The sequence below is a fragment of the Chinchilla lanigera genome, unplaced genomic scaffold (genome assembly GCF_000276665.1).
Source record: "Chinchilla lanigera isolate Chin_1 unplaced genomic scaffold, ChiLan1.0 scaffold00072, whole genome shotgun sequence".
Classification (NCBI taxonomy): Eukaryota; Metazoa; Chordata; class Mammalia; order Rodentia; family Chinchillidae; genus Chinchilla; species Chinchilla lanigera.
The window spans coordinates 5,565,865-5,583,867 of NW_004955473.1; the positions used below are offsets into that span (position 1 = coordinate 5,565,865).

At 38.7% G+C, this 18,003-nt stretch overlaps 1 protein-coding gene across 5 annotated transcripts in view; it reads left to right on the forward strand.

The window, feature by feature from the left end:
* The window catches only part of Smarca1 (SWI/SNF related, matrix associated, actin dependent regulator of chromatin, subfamily a, member 1), a 74,126-nt gene extending 67,127 nt beyond the window's left edge, over nucleotides 1–6,999 (forward strand). For 3 of the 5 annotated variants that reach the window (XM_005401264.2, XM_005401270.2, XM_005401265.2), the window contains 2 exons: nucleotides 5,333–5,443; nucleotides 6,525–6,999. In XM_005401264.2, coding sequence (XP_005401321.1) covers nucleotides 5,333–5,443; nucleotides 6,525–6,596 — 183 coding nt within the window. In that variant the 3' untranslated portion in view covers nucleotides 6,597–6,999. Of the gene's footprint in view, nucleotides 1–5,332; nucleotides 5,475–6,524 lie in introns of all 5 variants that reach the window. The other 2 variants (XM_005401267.2, XM_005401268.2) reach the window with 1 other exon arrangement.
* Nucleotides 7,000–18,003: the final 11,004 nt, after the last annotated feature.

Sequence of the window (18,003 nt, forward strand, 5' to 3'; positions counted from 1 at the left end):
TGTAAAGCTTCTTTAATCTCTTTCAGTAAGTCTCCTCAAGTCAACTGATGCTTTCTGTGCCTTTTGAATTAATGCTTTGAAGCTGAGTATTGGGGTAAAGGATATTTGAACTTGGTGCCTGGGGTGATTTATATTCACCACACACTAAGGGGCAACACATCTCACTGCAGATACCACATCATTAAAGGTAGAGCTGCACGTCCTAGTGTTCAAGAAAATGGAGAAGTTCACATTGCGTAGACTCGTAAACCATTGAAAAGGCATGGCAAATCAAGGCAGCACAGTTTTTGTTTTTTGTAATTTGAAAATCTGTAGTTTAAAATGGGACTTCGCAAATTCTGGCCCCCTACATGTTTTGCATGGCTTGCAAGCAATAATGACTTTTCTATTTTTAGGTGGTTGGAAACAATTAAAAGAAGATTAATATTTGTAATGTGATACTTATACAAAATTCCACACTTAGTGTCTGAAAGGTTTTCTTGGGAACACAGGTACACACTCATTAATGTGTCGCCAGTGACTTCTCATGCTAGAATGGCAGAACTGAATAGTTGTGACAAAGACTGTGTCATCTGAAAAGCCAAAAATATTTACCATGTGGATCTTTACCCAAAAAAGTGCACTGACCTCTGGTGTAAGAGAATGTATAACAAAGAAGGAAGGAAAGAAATAATGTAACCAAGGGTAGTGTATGTAAGTGATGTATACTCCTTTAAGAGAAGTTTTAAAGGAAAGATGGGTAAAGGAGGAGAATATTGAGCCTAAAAGAGGGATGTTTATGGGCCCAGGGGTGATTATATTGGAGGCATGAAAGCTGCCTTGAAATATTTGAAGGGTTATCACACAGAAGTGAAAATTAGCTCATTCTCTGTGACTACAAAAGTTAGGTATAGAACCTTGTGTTGGAAACCATAAGAAAGCACTTTTAGCTTGTCCGGAGGTGGAATAGCCAGCCTTCGGAGGTAGTGAGCACTCTTTATTAGAAGAACTCAGACTGGCAGCTGTGTGAATCATTAGCAAGGACGTAGTAGCACATATTCAAGCATCAACTTTAACAATTTTTCATGGTAAATCCTTTCTAATTTTGTGGATTTGTGATTTGATGAATCCCCACTAGTACGAATCTCTATCAAGACAAGATTTCTGAGTACCAAATGTATGTTTGATGGTTTCAGTAGTCCTGCTCAAAAGTCATCAATGAAATCCTGTTGTCAACTAAGTCATAATCAATTTCTAGCTGTTTATTCTTAATTCCTAAGTTCTTTGTACTTGAATCCTAACTTAACTTTAGCTGTCACTCTTACCTTGTACAGCATTTGTCAAGTTGGCTTCAACTAAACATTGTCTCAGGATATGTAAATAAATGATGTATGGAAAAGGGTTCTATGTTCACATAGGGCTGAGATACACTGACACTGAATTAAAATGCCAAAAGCTCTGAGAATATCTGCCATGAATAAGTTTGTTTAACCTTACTGAAATCCATTGTTTCCCACATCATTGAACATGGAATGCTTTTTTCCCCTTTTGTCACAGGTATCAGTATTACAGCACAGTTTTTCATTTGTCATTTTCCTTTTTTCTTCTGTTTTCTGTATTGTTTTTGCATCTCCTTTCTTCCTTTGTGTGGTGTTTTTCTCCCTCCATCTTCACTTCTAAATGTAGTACGGAAATGGTGTGAGGAGAAAGAGATAATTAGACTCAGAATTGTGCAGTTTGAAGCCCCGTGAAACAGTCCCTGTAACCTAGAAAAATAAGGAGATAAATAGGAAGATAAGACTCTAGGAGAATACGTTAAAAGGAGAAATTATAGAAAATGAAACTGCTTCTGACATCATGAAATTTCTCAGTCATTTCATAGTCACTTAGTTACTCAAAAAGTGAGCCACTGATTTATTATCTGGCCTTTCTCCCTGTTGTTTCTGATTTTCATGAGTATTCTGTTTATGATACCATCTGTTAGGCAGTTGAAGCATGTGGATGAAAAATGGGTTGGTATCTGTAGAAAATGTGAAATGACCTATGCTAGGATGGTGACATCCATACTTGCCTGTTCTTTGATGTCTTTCTCTAGAGAGTTAAATCATTTTTCTGTGTCTGGAGTAGTTAGTGACAGGTTAAAGAGGAATGAAGGTAAGAGTTTATAATGCAGTCTATTTTTAATCATTTTGAGATAGTCTACTCTATATGTGAGACTGTCTCAAAGTATTGGCTTTTCCCCACTGAATCATCCATATGAACCATGAATTGTATCTAAAATATCTCCAGTCACAGACAACTAATACTTATTGAGAATAATAATAGCCAGAGGATAGAGCTTAATAATTCAAGAATCAGCATCATATAAAGACTCTATCTAGTCTCCCTAGAAACCAACAATCAAATCTCATCAGGGTCAACTTAGCCCTTTCTATAATAGATAAATTGAATAACATGCTGTTTAATTTGTATGTGTGTTATTGAATGAAGCTATGAAGAGGATTTCGTCTGCATATTAAAGATACCACCATTGTTTTGGCAAGCAAGGAAAATTCTAGTGTTATTTTTCCTAAAATATTTAACCTTGGGTGATTGCAGATGCACAAAAATTTGACTGTTCCAGTGTTACGCATGATTGTTTTAAATCTGAAAATAGTAATTTTTTAATGGGTATTTTATCTTATGATTAGCCTCTGTTTGGTTTGCTGCCTCTTTTGCGTCTTGAAATTAGAAAGGAGAAAATTCTTGGATAGTTGACAGTATTTGTAAATCTTACATTTCCTATGCCGTATGCCATTTTTCTGGGTGTTAATCAGAAAGGTAAAACTATCTTTTAAAATTTTTGCCATTTCTTCAAATCTTTGCAGATTGCCCAAGACCTAACTTTTCATTTTTGAAAACGTGCAAAATACAAGCTAGTATACAGGGACAGATAAAATAAAATAAAAAATAAAAATTATCAGTCCAGCTATTTGGGAGGCTGAGGCAGGATTGCTTGAGTACATGAGTTCAAGGCCAGCCTGAGGCACAGTGTGTTGTTAATATGCTTTCAGCTAATTGTGGTGTGTGTATGTTGTTTTTGAATTGCCAATGATTTAATTAGTTCCCAGTATTTCTCTGTTAACACTATTTAAACATTCTTTTTACAATTTGCATTCATCTTTTATTTTCTTACAATCAGGTTCTAAGAATGGAATTGTTAGGTCAGAGGGTATGAAAAATTTAAAAGCTTTCTATGATATTTCCGGTTTCCTTCCTAGAAAAGTACTGTATTAGTACGTTTGTGCTGCCATAACAGAATACCACAGACTGGGAGGAAATTTGTTTTCTCAGTTATGAAAGTCCAAGGCAAAGATGCCAGCAGGGCTGTTTTCTGGTGGGGCCTGTCTTCCTGTACCCTCACGTGGCCCTTTCTCTCAGTGTGGGTAGAGAGCAAGAGCACAGGCTTTCATGTCTGTTCCTCTTCTTGTGAGGACACCAGTCCTTTTGGGTTAGAGACTTACCATTTTAATCTCTTTTAACCTTAGTTAACTCCTGAAAGACCCAGTCTCTATAGGTGCCTTGAGGATTAGAACTTCAACGCATGAATTTTTGGGAAACACAATTCACTCCAGTTTTACTACACTGACATTTATCATCACTGAATGAGGGGGTCTCATTTCACCATTTTATTGCCAACACTAACTAGCACAGCACACACGTGTGTGCCTACAAACATGCATGTATCATTACTAATTTGTTGGAGGTGGCATTGTTCAACTTTGCATTTCTTTGATCCTTAGTTTCAGGGAAACTTTTTTTTGCTATTAGGGACTGACTCCAGGGCTTTGAATGTACTAGGCAAGCACTCTACCCCTGAGCCACATCCCTATCCCTTTCTGTTTTATTTTGAGAGAAGGTCTCTGTAGATTGCCCAGGTCAGGCTCAAACTTGTGATACCCTCGCATCAGTCTTTCTAGTAGCTAGAATTACAGGTGTATACCACCATACCCAGCTCAGTGAAATTTTAAAAAAAGAGGTGAACATTTTTTGGTGAGTTTTGTTCCTGTATTTGACCATTTTTTTCTGTTGTTGGGGTTGTTCATAATTGACAGTAAAACTACATTGTTATTTGAATGTTTAGCTATTTCATGTTTTGGCAGACTTTTTTATTTACACAGAAAAAGAATCCTTTAAAAATGTTATTCTTTGACATTAAGCCATTATTTACTTTTAACATAAAGTGTGCAGGATTAATAATATATGAGTTTCTGTATCATTGAATGATATGCTTAATGCTCACCGTATATTCATAAAATGTTTTTATGGTTTGGATACATTGATCTACTGACAGTGAGATATAGGTAGTGGCAATGTTAATGCAAAAATCTTTCTAGGTACTGTTGACTCCAAATTCACAAATACAGCAGTGTTTCCTAGTACGTGCTCCCCAGAACTCTGATCCCACAAGAAGTTTGATGACAACAGAGTTCTGTTGGTTAAACAACTGTGGCATCTGCTGCATCCTACAGGAACTGAGAGACGCTGAGAAGCCCAGCAGTGAAGTCTGTTTTAACTTGTGCAAACTGAGTATCTCCATAACATATTTTGACCACAGAACATTCCCTTATTTTGATTTCTGCTTATGTGATTTATGTTCACTTCTTATTTTGAAATTTTTATAGATTCACAGGAAGTAATAAAGAAACGTACAGGCAGGTACCATGTACCCTTCACTCAATTTTCCCCAGAGTTAACATCTTGCCTGTGACAATCAGGAAATTGATAGTGGTATGAGGCACAAAGCTTGCCTAGATTCCATCAGTTATATGTGCAATCGTTACTTTTTTGTGTGTGTGGTTCAGTGCAGTTTCACCCTGAGCAGCTTTGTGTAAGCCGCCATCACCACCACCACCTGACTCCATTGTGCTCTCTGTAATTACACCAGTTTTCTCCTCTTCTACCTACTCTCCGGTGACCCTTGATCTCTTCTCCGTTTCTATATATTTGTCACTTTAAGAATATTATATAGCTGGAATTAGCTGGAATCATGCTGTTTAACCATTTGAGATTGACTTCTTTCACTCAGTATCATTCCCTTGACACTTATTCAATAGTTCTTTCCTTTTTATTCCTGAGTACTGTTCCATGATGTAGATGCATCACAGGTTGTTTAAACAATCACTCATTGACGTTTACTCTTTCCCCTATTTTTTGGTGAACTCTGTTAATTTCTTCTGTGAGTATTATTCTGAAGGACACTAGTTTGGGAAATCCTACACTACAGAAATGATACAATTAAATAATTGTCACTTTCTTAAAGATGAAGACTGAGTTATAGAAATTGTCTTTTTGTTACTATTATCTCATTTAGGAATTCCAGAGACGCTGCAACACTTTGATCTCATTGATTGAGAAAGAAAATATGGAAATTGAGGAAAGAGAGAGAGCAGAAAAGAAGAAACGGGCAACTAAAACTCCAATGGTAAAATTTTCAGCATTTTCCTAACTTTTAGGTAGATCCCACTTTTTTACCTAATTAAATGCCTATATTATGTTTAATGCAATAGAGATATCTATTATAAAAACTGTTCTTATGAAATGTTGATTTGTTTTAGAGAGATAAAACATTATACCACAATCACATTTCCTGTATCTTTGTAGAACATGTGATTAAGGAGCTCTCTAATAACAGTGCTCAGTATTTTAAAAAACCCTCATGACTCTAAGTAGAAGTATATAGCAAAGCAAATCCTCTGAATTGAGAGCAGGCTGTCGTGGGGTTAGGCCAAGGGGTAGGGGTGGGATGAGATGGTGCTGAGGTTGAAACTGGGAGTTTCAACAGAATCAGATACATTCTCTGATCTGTGTGGGACTGTGAGTAGCAATGGGACCTTTGAGCAGATAACAAAGCTTTATTCAGTAATAAGTTAACTATTGGGTAATAAAATAACTTGATTTTAATCCAGTCAGGTCGCTTTGTATAGCTATAATTTAAAATATTCTTAATAGATCATATTATTTGAGGGTGGTTAAGTAATTTACCATATTTCATTAAATCTAAGATGCTTTCCATTGTATTACACAATTTTATGTATCACTAAGAACAAATGTCGCCAAATAATGTTAGCAGTTGTGAGATGCATCCTGATTTCATGGATGCTAAAAAATGAAAGATGTACATTATAGAAGATATGAAATATGGTATTTTAAAGTCTATTGTAATTAAAAAAAATACACTCGAATAAAATTATGCCCAGAACCTTGAAGTATTAAGTTATCCTTAAAATAAGAGTACATTTATAGTACCATGTGTAAGTAGATAGTTGATGACTATTTTTGATGGACATTTTATGTCTTTTCATAAAAAAAATCATCAAAGCTTATTTTACATTGGGTTATATAGTTCGTTGGGCTACATAGAACATGAACTGTGAAATAATAACACTGAAGTGAATATTCATGTTAAAATTTTTTTCAATGCATTTACATCCTAGATTTAACATTGTTGGGCCATTTAAAAATGTGCATATTGGAGCAGAACATTAAATCTGTTTCCATTTTAGTCACAGAAAAGAAAAGCAGAGTCAGCTACTGAGAGCTCTGGAAAGAAGGATGTCAAGAAGGTGAAATCCTAAAGCCTAGAAATAAAGTTTTAAATGGGAAACTGCTATTTTCGTGTTCCCATCTTCAAATGCTAATTGCCAGTTGCAGTGTATTCATGGTACTCTAAGAAAAATCTCTTTGGTTTTGATTTCTTGCATATTTTATATATTTTACAATGCTTTCTACCTGAAATGTGTAGCTTTATATTTTATGCATTCTAGTATTTTTGTGTACTGTATTTTGTGCATTTCATGTTGTCATCGAAATCCTCTCAGTCCTTGTTTTTTTGAAGCTTGTGCTGAGGTTTTAGCTTTTCTATGTTTTATATGCTGCTGCTTTGAAAGAGAACCTAGATTCTATAGCTGTATTATTGTTGTTTCATACTTTAAATTTATATGACTGTGGAAAAATGAATTAAAATGATTTGAGGAGAAAGACTTTTTCACTTCTTTGTTGCTTTCTTTTCTATTGAGTCTGGACTTGTATGTGTTACTGCATACTGTGATTAGCATAATAATTGTTTCTTTGAGGTCATCTAAATATTTTTTTTCCTAAAGGAATAAAGGGTGAGAAAAGAAAAATATTAAAAAAACCCTAATATTTGATACTGTGCTTGCTGTCAGTATTCATTACATTTAAATTATTCTCTAAATATTCAAGTGGGAAAATATAATAAAGAAATGTCTATAAGAAATTTAATTATTTCCTGTTTTTTGTGCAGTAGAAAGCAGTGTGTTTACTGAATTGTATTGCTCACTACTATTTGTTGAAAGCTAAAGCTTTGCTTGCTGACTTGTGTGTGATCTTCTGTCCCCTAGAGCCAGTTCAAAGGAGACTGGGTATAATGTGTAGATTTATTAACACCTAAATTATGCATATGAACTAAGTGTTATTTATTGTAGAAGAAGGAGCGTATAGTCATTAGAATACAGTTATGCTCAGGTAACAGTCTGAAAGTGTCGCAGGTTTGTTCCATCGAGAGTTAATTTCTCACACCTCCTATCTCAGGCAGATCAGAAGCACGTGGGGTGGGAGGGATCTGCTCCATGCAGTTCCTCAAGAGTCCAGGTTGACCGAGGCTCTGCTGTTATCTAGTTGCACCATCCAGGGCATATGGCCTTTTCAGCTGCTACTGTGGGATAAAAGTGAGAGGCTGGAGAATTTGATGTAGACTCAGCCTCGAATTGACATATGTCACATCCACTGAGATTGCATTGCCTAAAACTAGCCACGTGGTCCTAGGTATCTGCAAGAAGGCTGGTAAGTGTAGAGGAACAAGTACAATGTCTTACATTACTGCCCTCACTAGCTTGCAGTTTGGCTCCAAGTTCCAATGCAGAACTCTAAACCCCAAAATTAAAATTTGGAATTTTCCATTCTAGTGAGATACAAAGCTACCATCAGTCACATTACCTGGGATAAATGAAACCTCAGAGTTTTACTGGTACCTCCAAGTTCTGGATACTAGAAAATAGGCACTGAGGGCCTGTACTCTGATCCATCAGTTCAGCCGATCTTTTCTCAGGGAGGAATGATGATGGAGCGTGAGAACAGGTACATTAGGTTCTTTGAACACTTCCATGGAAATTTAACAAGACTACCTTTTGTTCTCTCTCTGTTAACCTGAGGTGGATAGTAGCTGAGCTACACATATGTGAGTATCTAGTTTAAGACAGAAAATTTGCAGGTAAGTTTGTCTAGCCTTTTCACAGGGTCATTTTCCTCATCCATATCAGGGCTCTTATGTGTCTTTCTTTGACTAAAGAAATGCGAAATTCAGCTCCCCAATGCTGTCAATGAACAATTGTGATATCATCTTTAGAAACTTGAGAAATGGTTTTACTCAGAACGTAACGTCTATACTATATATTTGGTAAATTTACCAACTCTCCTGTTTCTTATCTTAAAGGGTACAGCTACGTTGCTGAACCCAGTGTACCAAGAAGACTCATGCAGTGAGCACCAGATGATAACATAGTCCCAATAATACTATGTTGGGGATACAACTCTGAACTTGAAGCCCTTGTTATTGTCAAGTCTTCACAGAAAAATTAAACTCGCATAGAAAATTTAATAATCGCAGCAAAGAAATCCCATTTCAAACAAGAGACTGGTGGGATAATATCCCTAGATGTGGCTGCCATGTTGGGGAGAAAACAGAATAGTCAGTTTGTTATGTCAGCTGTTTGGAGGCCAGAAGAAGCAGGAACCAGTGCTGTATGCTTGTATGCAATCTTAGAAAAGAACAATGACCCCACCCACCTGCCAAAATAGTCTAGTTGGTTGTATTGCAGCCTGACTCAACTGGATTCCTTGTTTGGAAAATGTGGAAGGAAGGAAGTGAGCAGAACAGGGACCCTGACAGGTTTCTTTCACTTACAGCCTCTGTTGAGGATAAGGGGTGTCTTAGCTATTTTTCTTATTGCTGAGACAAAAGACCTGACACCCATCGTTAAAGGAGGAAAAGTTTATTTAGGTCACAGTTTTTAAAGGTTTCAATTCATGGTTGGCTGGCTCTAAGGCAGGGCAGCATGGCAGAGGAGTAACAGTCCATGGCAGGCATGCAACAAGCATCGAAGTAGTGAAGCAGCAATCAACAACAGCACTCCTCTGTCTGTCCCTCATATTCTATCCAGGCTACATGCCCTTAGGGTGGGTAAGACACACAGGGTAGACTTTCCCATTGTCCAAACTCAGAACTATGCCAAACCATTCGGTGGAGTAATTTAGTAATCACATATCCTTAATCCTAGCATCACACACTCTAGATCCAGCCGCTTCTGAAAAAGCCCCACCTATGACCACATAAGGCTTTGGGGGGACATCTAGACACAAGCCATAACAAGGGGTAAGTAGATTTCCCAACGGTTAATACTGATGTCCACGTTGCTTTCTCTCCAGGGATTTTTTTAATCAACTGAAATCCTCAAATTGCTATTAAATTTCAAACTTCTGTGGCCATTCCATCCCATGTTTCTTTTATTTTGTTTGCCTAAGCTGTCCTCCCCACTGGACAAGGGGTAAGGTTTTCCTGTGGTGGAAATATACGTAGCTAACACTGTCATATTCCCTGTCCCTCACCCTTATTTCTGTGTCCTGGCTGTTCTTTTCTAACTCCCAGTATCTTTTTGAGGGTTTGTTCAGAGGCCTGGAAGGCTTATTTTCACCCTCTGCATGATAGGCTGTATGAGCTATGGGTTTACATCTCTGGGAACCGCTTTCAAGCAAAAACTGATGGGATTTAGTGTGTAAGTATCCCAATATTTTCACCCTTGGGCAGTATAACTATGGCTCATGTGTTTGCCAGAGTTCCACAGGATTAAGCTCTAAGCACCTACAGAGTAGCCATCTTGATGACACACTCCTTATTGACTGCTTTCCTTTCTCCTGCATTATTTCCCTACTCTCAGTGGATGTTTTCTGAGGCCAATTCTTAACTATTCAGTTTCAAGTTTTGCTTCTGAGGGAACCAAATTAAGACACTCACCTTGTATGTATAGCTCTTCAAATCCCTTAATTAATTTACAAAAGTGTAAAGTGTTTCCTTAAAGAGAGTGCCTTAGTTACTTTTTGTTGCTGGGCCCAAATACCCGACACCCACAAGTTAAAGGAGGAGAGGTTTATTTTGGCTTATGGTTTGTAGAGTTTTCAGTCCATAGTCAGTTGGTTCCAAGGCAGGGCAGCATGGTCGAAGGGCAATGGCAACAGAGAAATAATTCATGGCAAATCGGGCAGGAAGTAGAGGGATTAAGAGAGGAGGAAGGATGTACATCCTTCCAGGCCTTGCCCACAGTGACTCATCCCTTCCCTCCAGGCTTCACCTCCCAGCATCACACCTAGCTATAAACCCATCAGTGTACTAATCCAGTATCACACTTCCGTAATCCAGTCAGCTCTCCAAAGCCTCACCTTTGAGTGCATGAGGATTAGGGGGACATTTTGGATGTAAACCATAACAGAGAATAATGATTGGACAGCATACCATTGATCCACTTTTATAAGATCTATCTCTGGAAGAGGATATTCTGCACTGGTACAAAGTATTGGGTTTTGATTTCTCTCCATTAACAAAATTTTCTCATACTGTCAATAGCGATGGTTTGGGAAATTATTAGGCAGATGTTGTGAGATTCCCAGATGTTTAGTAAGGCTCAAACTGGTGCCTCAAGTATTGTCTCTAAGTGTTCTCTATGCTACATGATACCCCTTTGCTGTACAGTGGTTCATTTAGAGAGCTGTACAGGTGTTGGCTCTTCTCACTATATTGTGTAAATAAGCATCACACAATCCTGGTGGTAGATTTTTTTTTTTTTTATCTGTTGGTCTAGTGAGGTGGTCATTTGTCCTTTTCCTGATGCATTGCTTTTCTGCTGGGGAAACTTTTACCTAGGCCACTGTCATCAAATCCAAGCTTCATATTTTCATTAATTTTCAACTGCACCTCATTAGTGCCTCCCAAATGTGCTGTTTAGTTTCTCATCTTTCTGCGATACAGGTATTAGAATTCTTCAATATGTTTGGCTACCAAATTAAGTGTGCTGCTTTTGAGGGTCTGTGTATATCTCTGGGAGGTTGATGGTGAGCACTATTCATATCCAGATGTTCACCTCTCACCATGAATACTGCTTTGAATTAAATTGCCTTCTGCATTGGTGGAGACCAAAACTTATTTACTGTATCAAAGATGAAGACAGAAGACTTGCATAGGGCCCATCTTTGCTAGAACATTTGGTATGTGACCATCTACATCAATCCCCTAAAATCAGATGTAAGTCCTCAAATGTGATTTGTTTTCATCCTGACCTGACCAGTTAGGATGATCATCAGAGTACTTTTGTATTGACTATCAGAGTACTGCTGGAATGTGACAGTTTACCCTTCTTGTACTAAGATTGCCATGGCATTCCAGCTGCTGTCTCCCAGTGTAAGCTAGCGATGTTTAGAAATGGATAGATGGTCTCCCTTGGTTGCAGTTATGTCTGAAGTCTGAGTGTCCTTGTGAGTATACCCTTTTCTTCTTTCATATATGTCTGTGTATCCTGGTTTCTAAACTTCAAGCTTTCTTCTTGTCATTCAGTTTCTTATTCTTTCCTGATTTGCTTTTCACCATTACTAAAACTAAAACTATCTTTTGGACAAGAGTTTTTAGGTTCATTTAAAATACCCTGTAGTCACTACCTCTGACTAGGGGCCTTTAAGTATGTCCAGGCCAAGGCAATTCCCAAAGCCATGGAATTCTGGGTACTGTTATTATTTAATGCACTTTTGACTTTTAATCTTGTTTTGCTTTATGTTTTCTCCTCTACTTGAGTCCTAGAATAGGCTGCTTTCTCCATAAAGTAAATGTCTTAATCCCCTCTTATTACTGTGCTTTATTTCCTTTCAGTGATTGTACCCACACTCTGAGGTCTTTGAAATCCTCAACCATAATCATACTCTTGACCAAAATTTCTGGTTATTGTTTTGCAAACCATTGAGGTTTACTTATTATTTTGTAGTCCATCTTCTCTTCAGAAATGTGTAGATTAGTGTACATACAGTGTCCAAATCAGGGCCAACATGAGACATATGATGGGGTAGGGATTCAGAATACTTTAGAGAAGGCCCATGGTGCCCCAGAATTTTATCTCCTTATCTGTGGATGCAGGTTAAAACAACATTAATGGGAATAAAATCTGGGGTCTGTCATCTAGTTGGCTTTATGAATGTTTGGATCAAATGATCCACTAGGCCAGTGGAGGTGAACCTATAGCACCTGTGCTGCAGTCTGCTGTTTGTTACACTGAAAGATTTAAAAGGTTGATTATCACTGCTGTAGGCCAAAAATGTCTTAGACCATGACTCTGTTTATTCTAAGGGAGATCTAGCTCACATGGAACCTTGGTGGTCCGGCAGATTGAAATCAGGGACAATGCTATCCTAGCTCCTAGGGAGATTATACCCTGGGCTTCCAATAGCAGTGTTTCAAGTTCGACACCTGGACTTCAGTTTCTTTTGTGGAGCTTTCCTCTCCAAGTGTTAACTCCAGGGGCCTATACTTGGTATTTGTGAGACCGTGTCAGAGTTAGAGAGGGAGGTGAGATTCAGGTACTATTAATAAGAGATAAGTCATGCTGGTAACCAACTGGGGCACTCAGGCATGTCTACCTGCTTTAGCCCTACCACATTTGTGTATTTCACAAGGGATGAATGCTTCTAAAGAGCGGCAAAGGAAGTAAAATAATATTTTATTAACTGATAAAATGGCTCCAAGCCCGAGGTCAACACTTCAGAGGCTTCACACAAGAAGGTTTAGGGTAGAGACAGTCTGGAACTCAGAGCCGAAACAGAATATCTTAACATTTCTCTTAGGCTAAAAATCAAGTCTCAAACTGCCACTCCAATGAGAAAAGAGTCATAGCTACCAGATCTAGAAAGAGGCTTTCTACCTATATAGGATCCTTTTGTATTCTCAAGGCTCCACCCTGTAGAAATAGTTGCCCAGCAGCGCCCAGGAACCTTGCCTGTCACTTTCATCAGTGTAGCTTTCCTTTGCCCCTTGAGTAGGAGGCTGCAGAACAGACCAGAGGACCTGTGAGCCCCTTTCTCTGGAAGTCAATATGGATCCTGTACCTTGACTGCTCAGATGTACCTTGGTTAGTTCCTATAGCCCATAGTACATTACATGCTCATGGGTGGCTGGAATATTGATGAACATAAAAGATATTACAAGAAGTAACACTGTAGACTACAAACTCAATAATCTTGGCTTGGAATCATATACTCTATGTAAGATTGCTTATTACCTACCTTTTCTGCAAATCATTGTTGAGACTATCAATGAACTTGTGTCCTTGAGAATAATGGTTGGCTAGTCAGTGGCATCCAAATGTTGAGTCTTCTGAGAAATGGCAACTCCCGCTGGTCATGATTCTGGGTGAAAAAGTGATGTTTTCATAAGCATATATGCTTAATCCTGCTGAAAAATTTAGACATAGTTGGACTGTTATTTTAACGGTGGCTTTTGTAGTTTTTTATAAAAACAGCATAAGCTATGTGTGAATCATTTGCATGCTGTAATTTTTCTCATGCGAAGATCTCCTGTAATGTTAGGTGGGTGCTGTGGCTTGCTCAGCCACACTGCCTAAGTTACCTGGAACTGAAACTAGTAGTTATATCTCAGGACACAAGGATTCAGACTTAACAGGCTGCAGGGCAACATTCCAAGTTGTGTTCACAATTGTCAGCTTCAGCTCTGAAGACAACTACATTTGCTTTGGCTTTATTTTTGTCTCTGTATCAGCATTTGCTGCATAATAAATCACCCTAAAGCTCAGTGACTTAAAACAGCTGTTTATTTAACTCACAATTCCGTTGGTTGGCAATTCGGGTTGGACTCATGGGTTCAACTGCTTTCAAGGTGTCAAATTCCTATTTATGCATTCAAAGAAATCCTTGTTAATTGAGACGGGGTATTGAAATTCTAGTAAAGTTGAATTAGTATAACCCAAATGGCATATATTTTGAATGGAAGAGAGCAAAATGCAGAACCAAAGTGTTCTTGGGGTCAAAATGGCAGTTTCAGAAATAGGCAGTGAGAGCAAAATGTCCTGTATTGGTTGGACCAGTGCATACACTGAGGTCCAGCAAGGTCCTGTTACCCTTATTCTGTGTCAAGGCCAGAACTCAGACAGGCCCTTTTGAGGCAGGAGACTTTTGTTTGCTTCTGAACAAGGCTTCATACCACTTTCTGCTGCCACCAGAGTTGCTGAGGTCTGTGATTCCTGATTGCCACTGGGACCATTCTTGGTGCTGGACTGTGCACTGTCACCTGATAACTAAATTGATGTGTCCAGGGGCAAAATGCCTCCCAACTCATTGGCTCCTAAGTGAGTATGGTTCTTTCATTGTCTTTGTCTGTCATTGTTTCTCTCTGTAACCTTGACACTCACCCTCACTTGATCTTTTACTCCAACTGGCCTCCTCTGCAGATATTTTAGCAGTGTACTTAATAACTGAAAAAAGAGGTGTGGGCAGTACTGGAAGGATACCAAGCCAACGGGAGTTTAGGCACTTTTGCTTTCCATTTCTTTGCAGGGTATGTGATTTCTCTGTCAATGTCTGTGTCATTGTCTTTATCCCTCTCACTGTCTCTGTTTCTCTCTAGATGTATCTGTCCCCTTAATGGATGTCCTTTCTTGGAAGCCCATATGATGCATTCTGTTTTTCTTGTCACTTTGCCATCATCTTTCATGAATAAGGGTAATGTTTTTGGTAAGCACTTTCATGTTTAACTGCTGCAGTCCTCAAATTTTGGGATGGGACAATCAAAAGATCATCCCTCCATATAAGGTCATGTTGTAGGTAAGTGGTTCAACTGTTTTGGCTACACCTTGGTCAGTAGTACACACTCGGCCTAGAACTTGAGGTTATGTGGTGTAGAATTTGGTAGCATGAGCAGCAGGCTGCAGGGAGGCAGTGGATTAACAGGCTATAAGTGACACCTGCCTCTTGCTCACCAGCACACTAATCTTTCTTTTGTATGTAATTCCAAGGCTGTCTCTCCCCCCAAAACCCATCTATTACACCTTAACCAAAAACACATACTCTCCCCACTTAAAGAGAGCAACAACCCAGTTTCATCTAGAAGTGAGGTGAAAGAAGCACATCAAGAGCTACCTGTCCGACTCGGTGTCTATAATCTTCATGGGGTGTCTTCAAATCTTCAGTTCCTGGGCCTGCCTGAGGTGGTTGGCATAGTATATATTGCATCCTACAGCTGTTTGGGGCTGGTGAATTACCTCCTGGAACTGTAGACATAAATGTATTTGTAGAGAAGAAGGCTGCTTCATCAGTGTATCTGAGCAACTAGAGAATCTGCCTCTGGGAGGATTAACCTGAGATACTGTGAGGGCAGCAGCATTCTTTTCCAGGTAATGGTGGCATTTTGGGCAAAGCCACATTGCCAGGATGGTTCTGCAACCTGCTGAGCTACACCCCTGGAGTTTCTCACCCACCAGGAATACACATTTCTAACAGGTTTCTAGGTGATTTTGACATTGCTGCTGGTCCAGGAATCACACGTTGAAAGCAGTTGAAGGGGGCCGGCTTGAATCAAGCCTTTGGTGGTCAGCAGAAGTGGAGTTTTGTTGTAATGCTGATCATTTCGATCCAGGAAATTTTTCCTGGGTTATCTGCTAGTTGTGTTTCTGGGAACCCCTCAATATGTTATTAGTACAAGTTTGTGATGCATAATACATTCATTGTGGGGAGCTAGTACATGAACATGGCACATCCTAATCCTTTTTACTTTTCCTTCCCTTCCTCCCTTCTTCCTCCATTCCTAGATGCCCTTAACATCTGCAAAAGGTCTACTGCCCTGTTTCCTGTCATCAGTTTTTTACTTTGCTCTTTATTTATCCTTTCGGTTTCTCATATAACCATGCAATATTTAACCTCCTGTGTCTGACTTATTTTACTTAGCATTATGGTCTCAAGGTGCGTGCATTTTCCTATGATTGACTCAAACTTACCCCTCTTCACGGCTAAGCAGCACTCCATTGTGTATATATAACACATTTTCTTTAACCACTCATCCGCCTATGGGCACGTAAGCCATTTCCTAGATTTAGCTATTGTTGAGTTGTGCCGCTACAAAAACAGATATGCATGTGTCACTGTAATGTGACATATTTAGTTCTTTTGGGAAGATATTCAGAAGGGGAATAGCTGGGTCAAATGGAATTTCTAGTTTTAGTTCTTTGAGGAATCTCCTCACTGAGTCCTATAGTGGTTGTACTAGCTTAAATTCCCACCAGCAATATAAAGTGAACACTTCATTTTTATTTTTTTTATTTTTAATTTTTTTTTTTTTTGGTTTTTCTCCGGTACCAGGAACCGAACTCACGACCTTGCGCTTGCCAGGCAGGCGCTTTTGCCGCTGAGCTAAATCCCCAGCCCCAACACTTCATTTTTAAAACTCGAACGTTTTGTATTCTATCCCTCCTAGTACCTGGATCGCTCTCTTTCCTCATGTGCTGACTGTGTTGTGCATATTCAATTTATGCTTAATTCCTGCCACTTGTGTCCAACCTAGCTCCTCTCATCCTCTTGTTTATTTGATGATACCTTTGTCAGCACCTCCCCCATACTCATTTCCTGCCAGGAAAGGACTGACTGCTACTTGACAGTCTCTTCATGTTTTCTGTCCCAAATTTCCAAGACTGGGAATCTAATTAGCTGCTCAGATTATTTTTTTTTTGTGCCAGCCATTATAGTGCCCTATGGATTTTCAGGCATTGGGTTGTTGGCTGTAGCTAGCGAAAGGCAGACTAATGAGGTAGATAGCATGGCTGCCCAGGCAGTAGGGGTTATATGTAGGGTAGTTAGACAGGAGGCCTGGCGTCTGGCAGGTAGTGATGGATATTTAGAGTCATTTCTTGACTAGGAGGGTTAATTTTTAGGTGGAACTGAGTATACTGTTATTTTCATAATACTAATACTATGCAATATAATATCAGATATACTAGTGGTAATTATTAAATAATCAGCTGAATTAAACACTGAACACTTAGTGTTTAGTAAATAATTCCTTCCTTGAACTCCTTTAGCAACTGTCCCCGATCCCAGATGATCCAGTGTATTCCTGGGACTCCCAAGGCCTGACTACCCAGCAACTAAAGGTTAATGCTTGCCATACCAGAGGGCTCCGGGCTTGTGCTCCAGAGCTTAGGTTGGTCTCCATTTTGATTCACGGATTCTGGGCCATACTGATTGTTAAATATTTTGAATATCACCTTCATGATTTGAATAGAAAAAAGATCCAAGACTTATAAGAGGCATATGTACTATATGTTCTAGGTGTACTTGTATTGGTGTAGTTGTAAATTGTGTATTTCAGAGTTTGGTTAATTTGTTCTAAAGAAATTTCAACATGTCATTCTATTTTGCTTTTTTTTTTCTCTTTTGATTTTTTCAGACAGGGTCTTGCCATGTAGTCAATGCTGGTCTCAAATTCGCAGCAATCCTCCTGCCTCAGCCTCCCAAGTGCCGAGATTATAGGCATGCGCCACCATGCCTGGCCTAAATTTTGCATTTTAAGCTTTCACTATTTATGTAAATAAAAAGGAAAAGATTTTGTCTTTTAAAACATTTTTATATGATAATCTTTGCTTAGGTTCCCTATTTAGTACCAGGAAAATGAATTTTGGTCACAGGTAAGCATTATTAGAATGCCAGTAAGTTAGTACTATACTCCAATAAAACTGACCGAAAGGGGAAATAATCCCTTTTTCTTTATAGAGAAGAACTAATTTCATAGTAGCAACAAATTTATTTGTATCCTCTACAGGGCTACAATGGGAAACAACTTAAAAGCAAACCAAATATTGTTGAATGTTTTCATTCCTACTCGGGATTTCGCATGATGTATGGTGTCTTGTCCATAGTGCTATGCAAAAG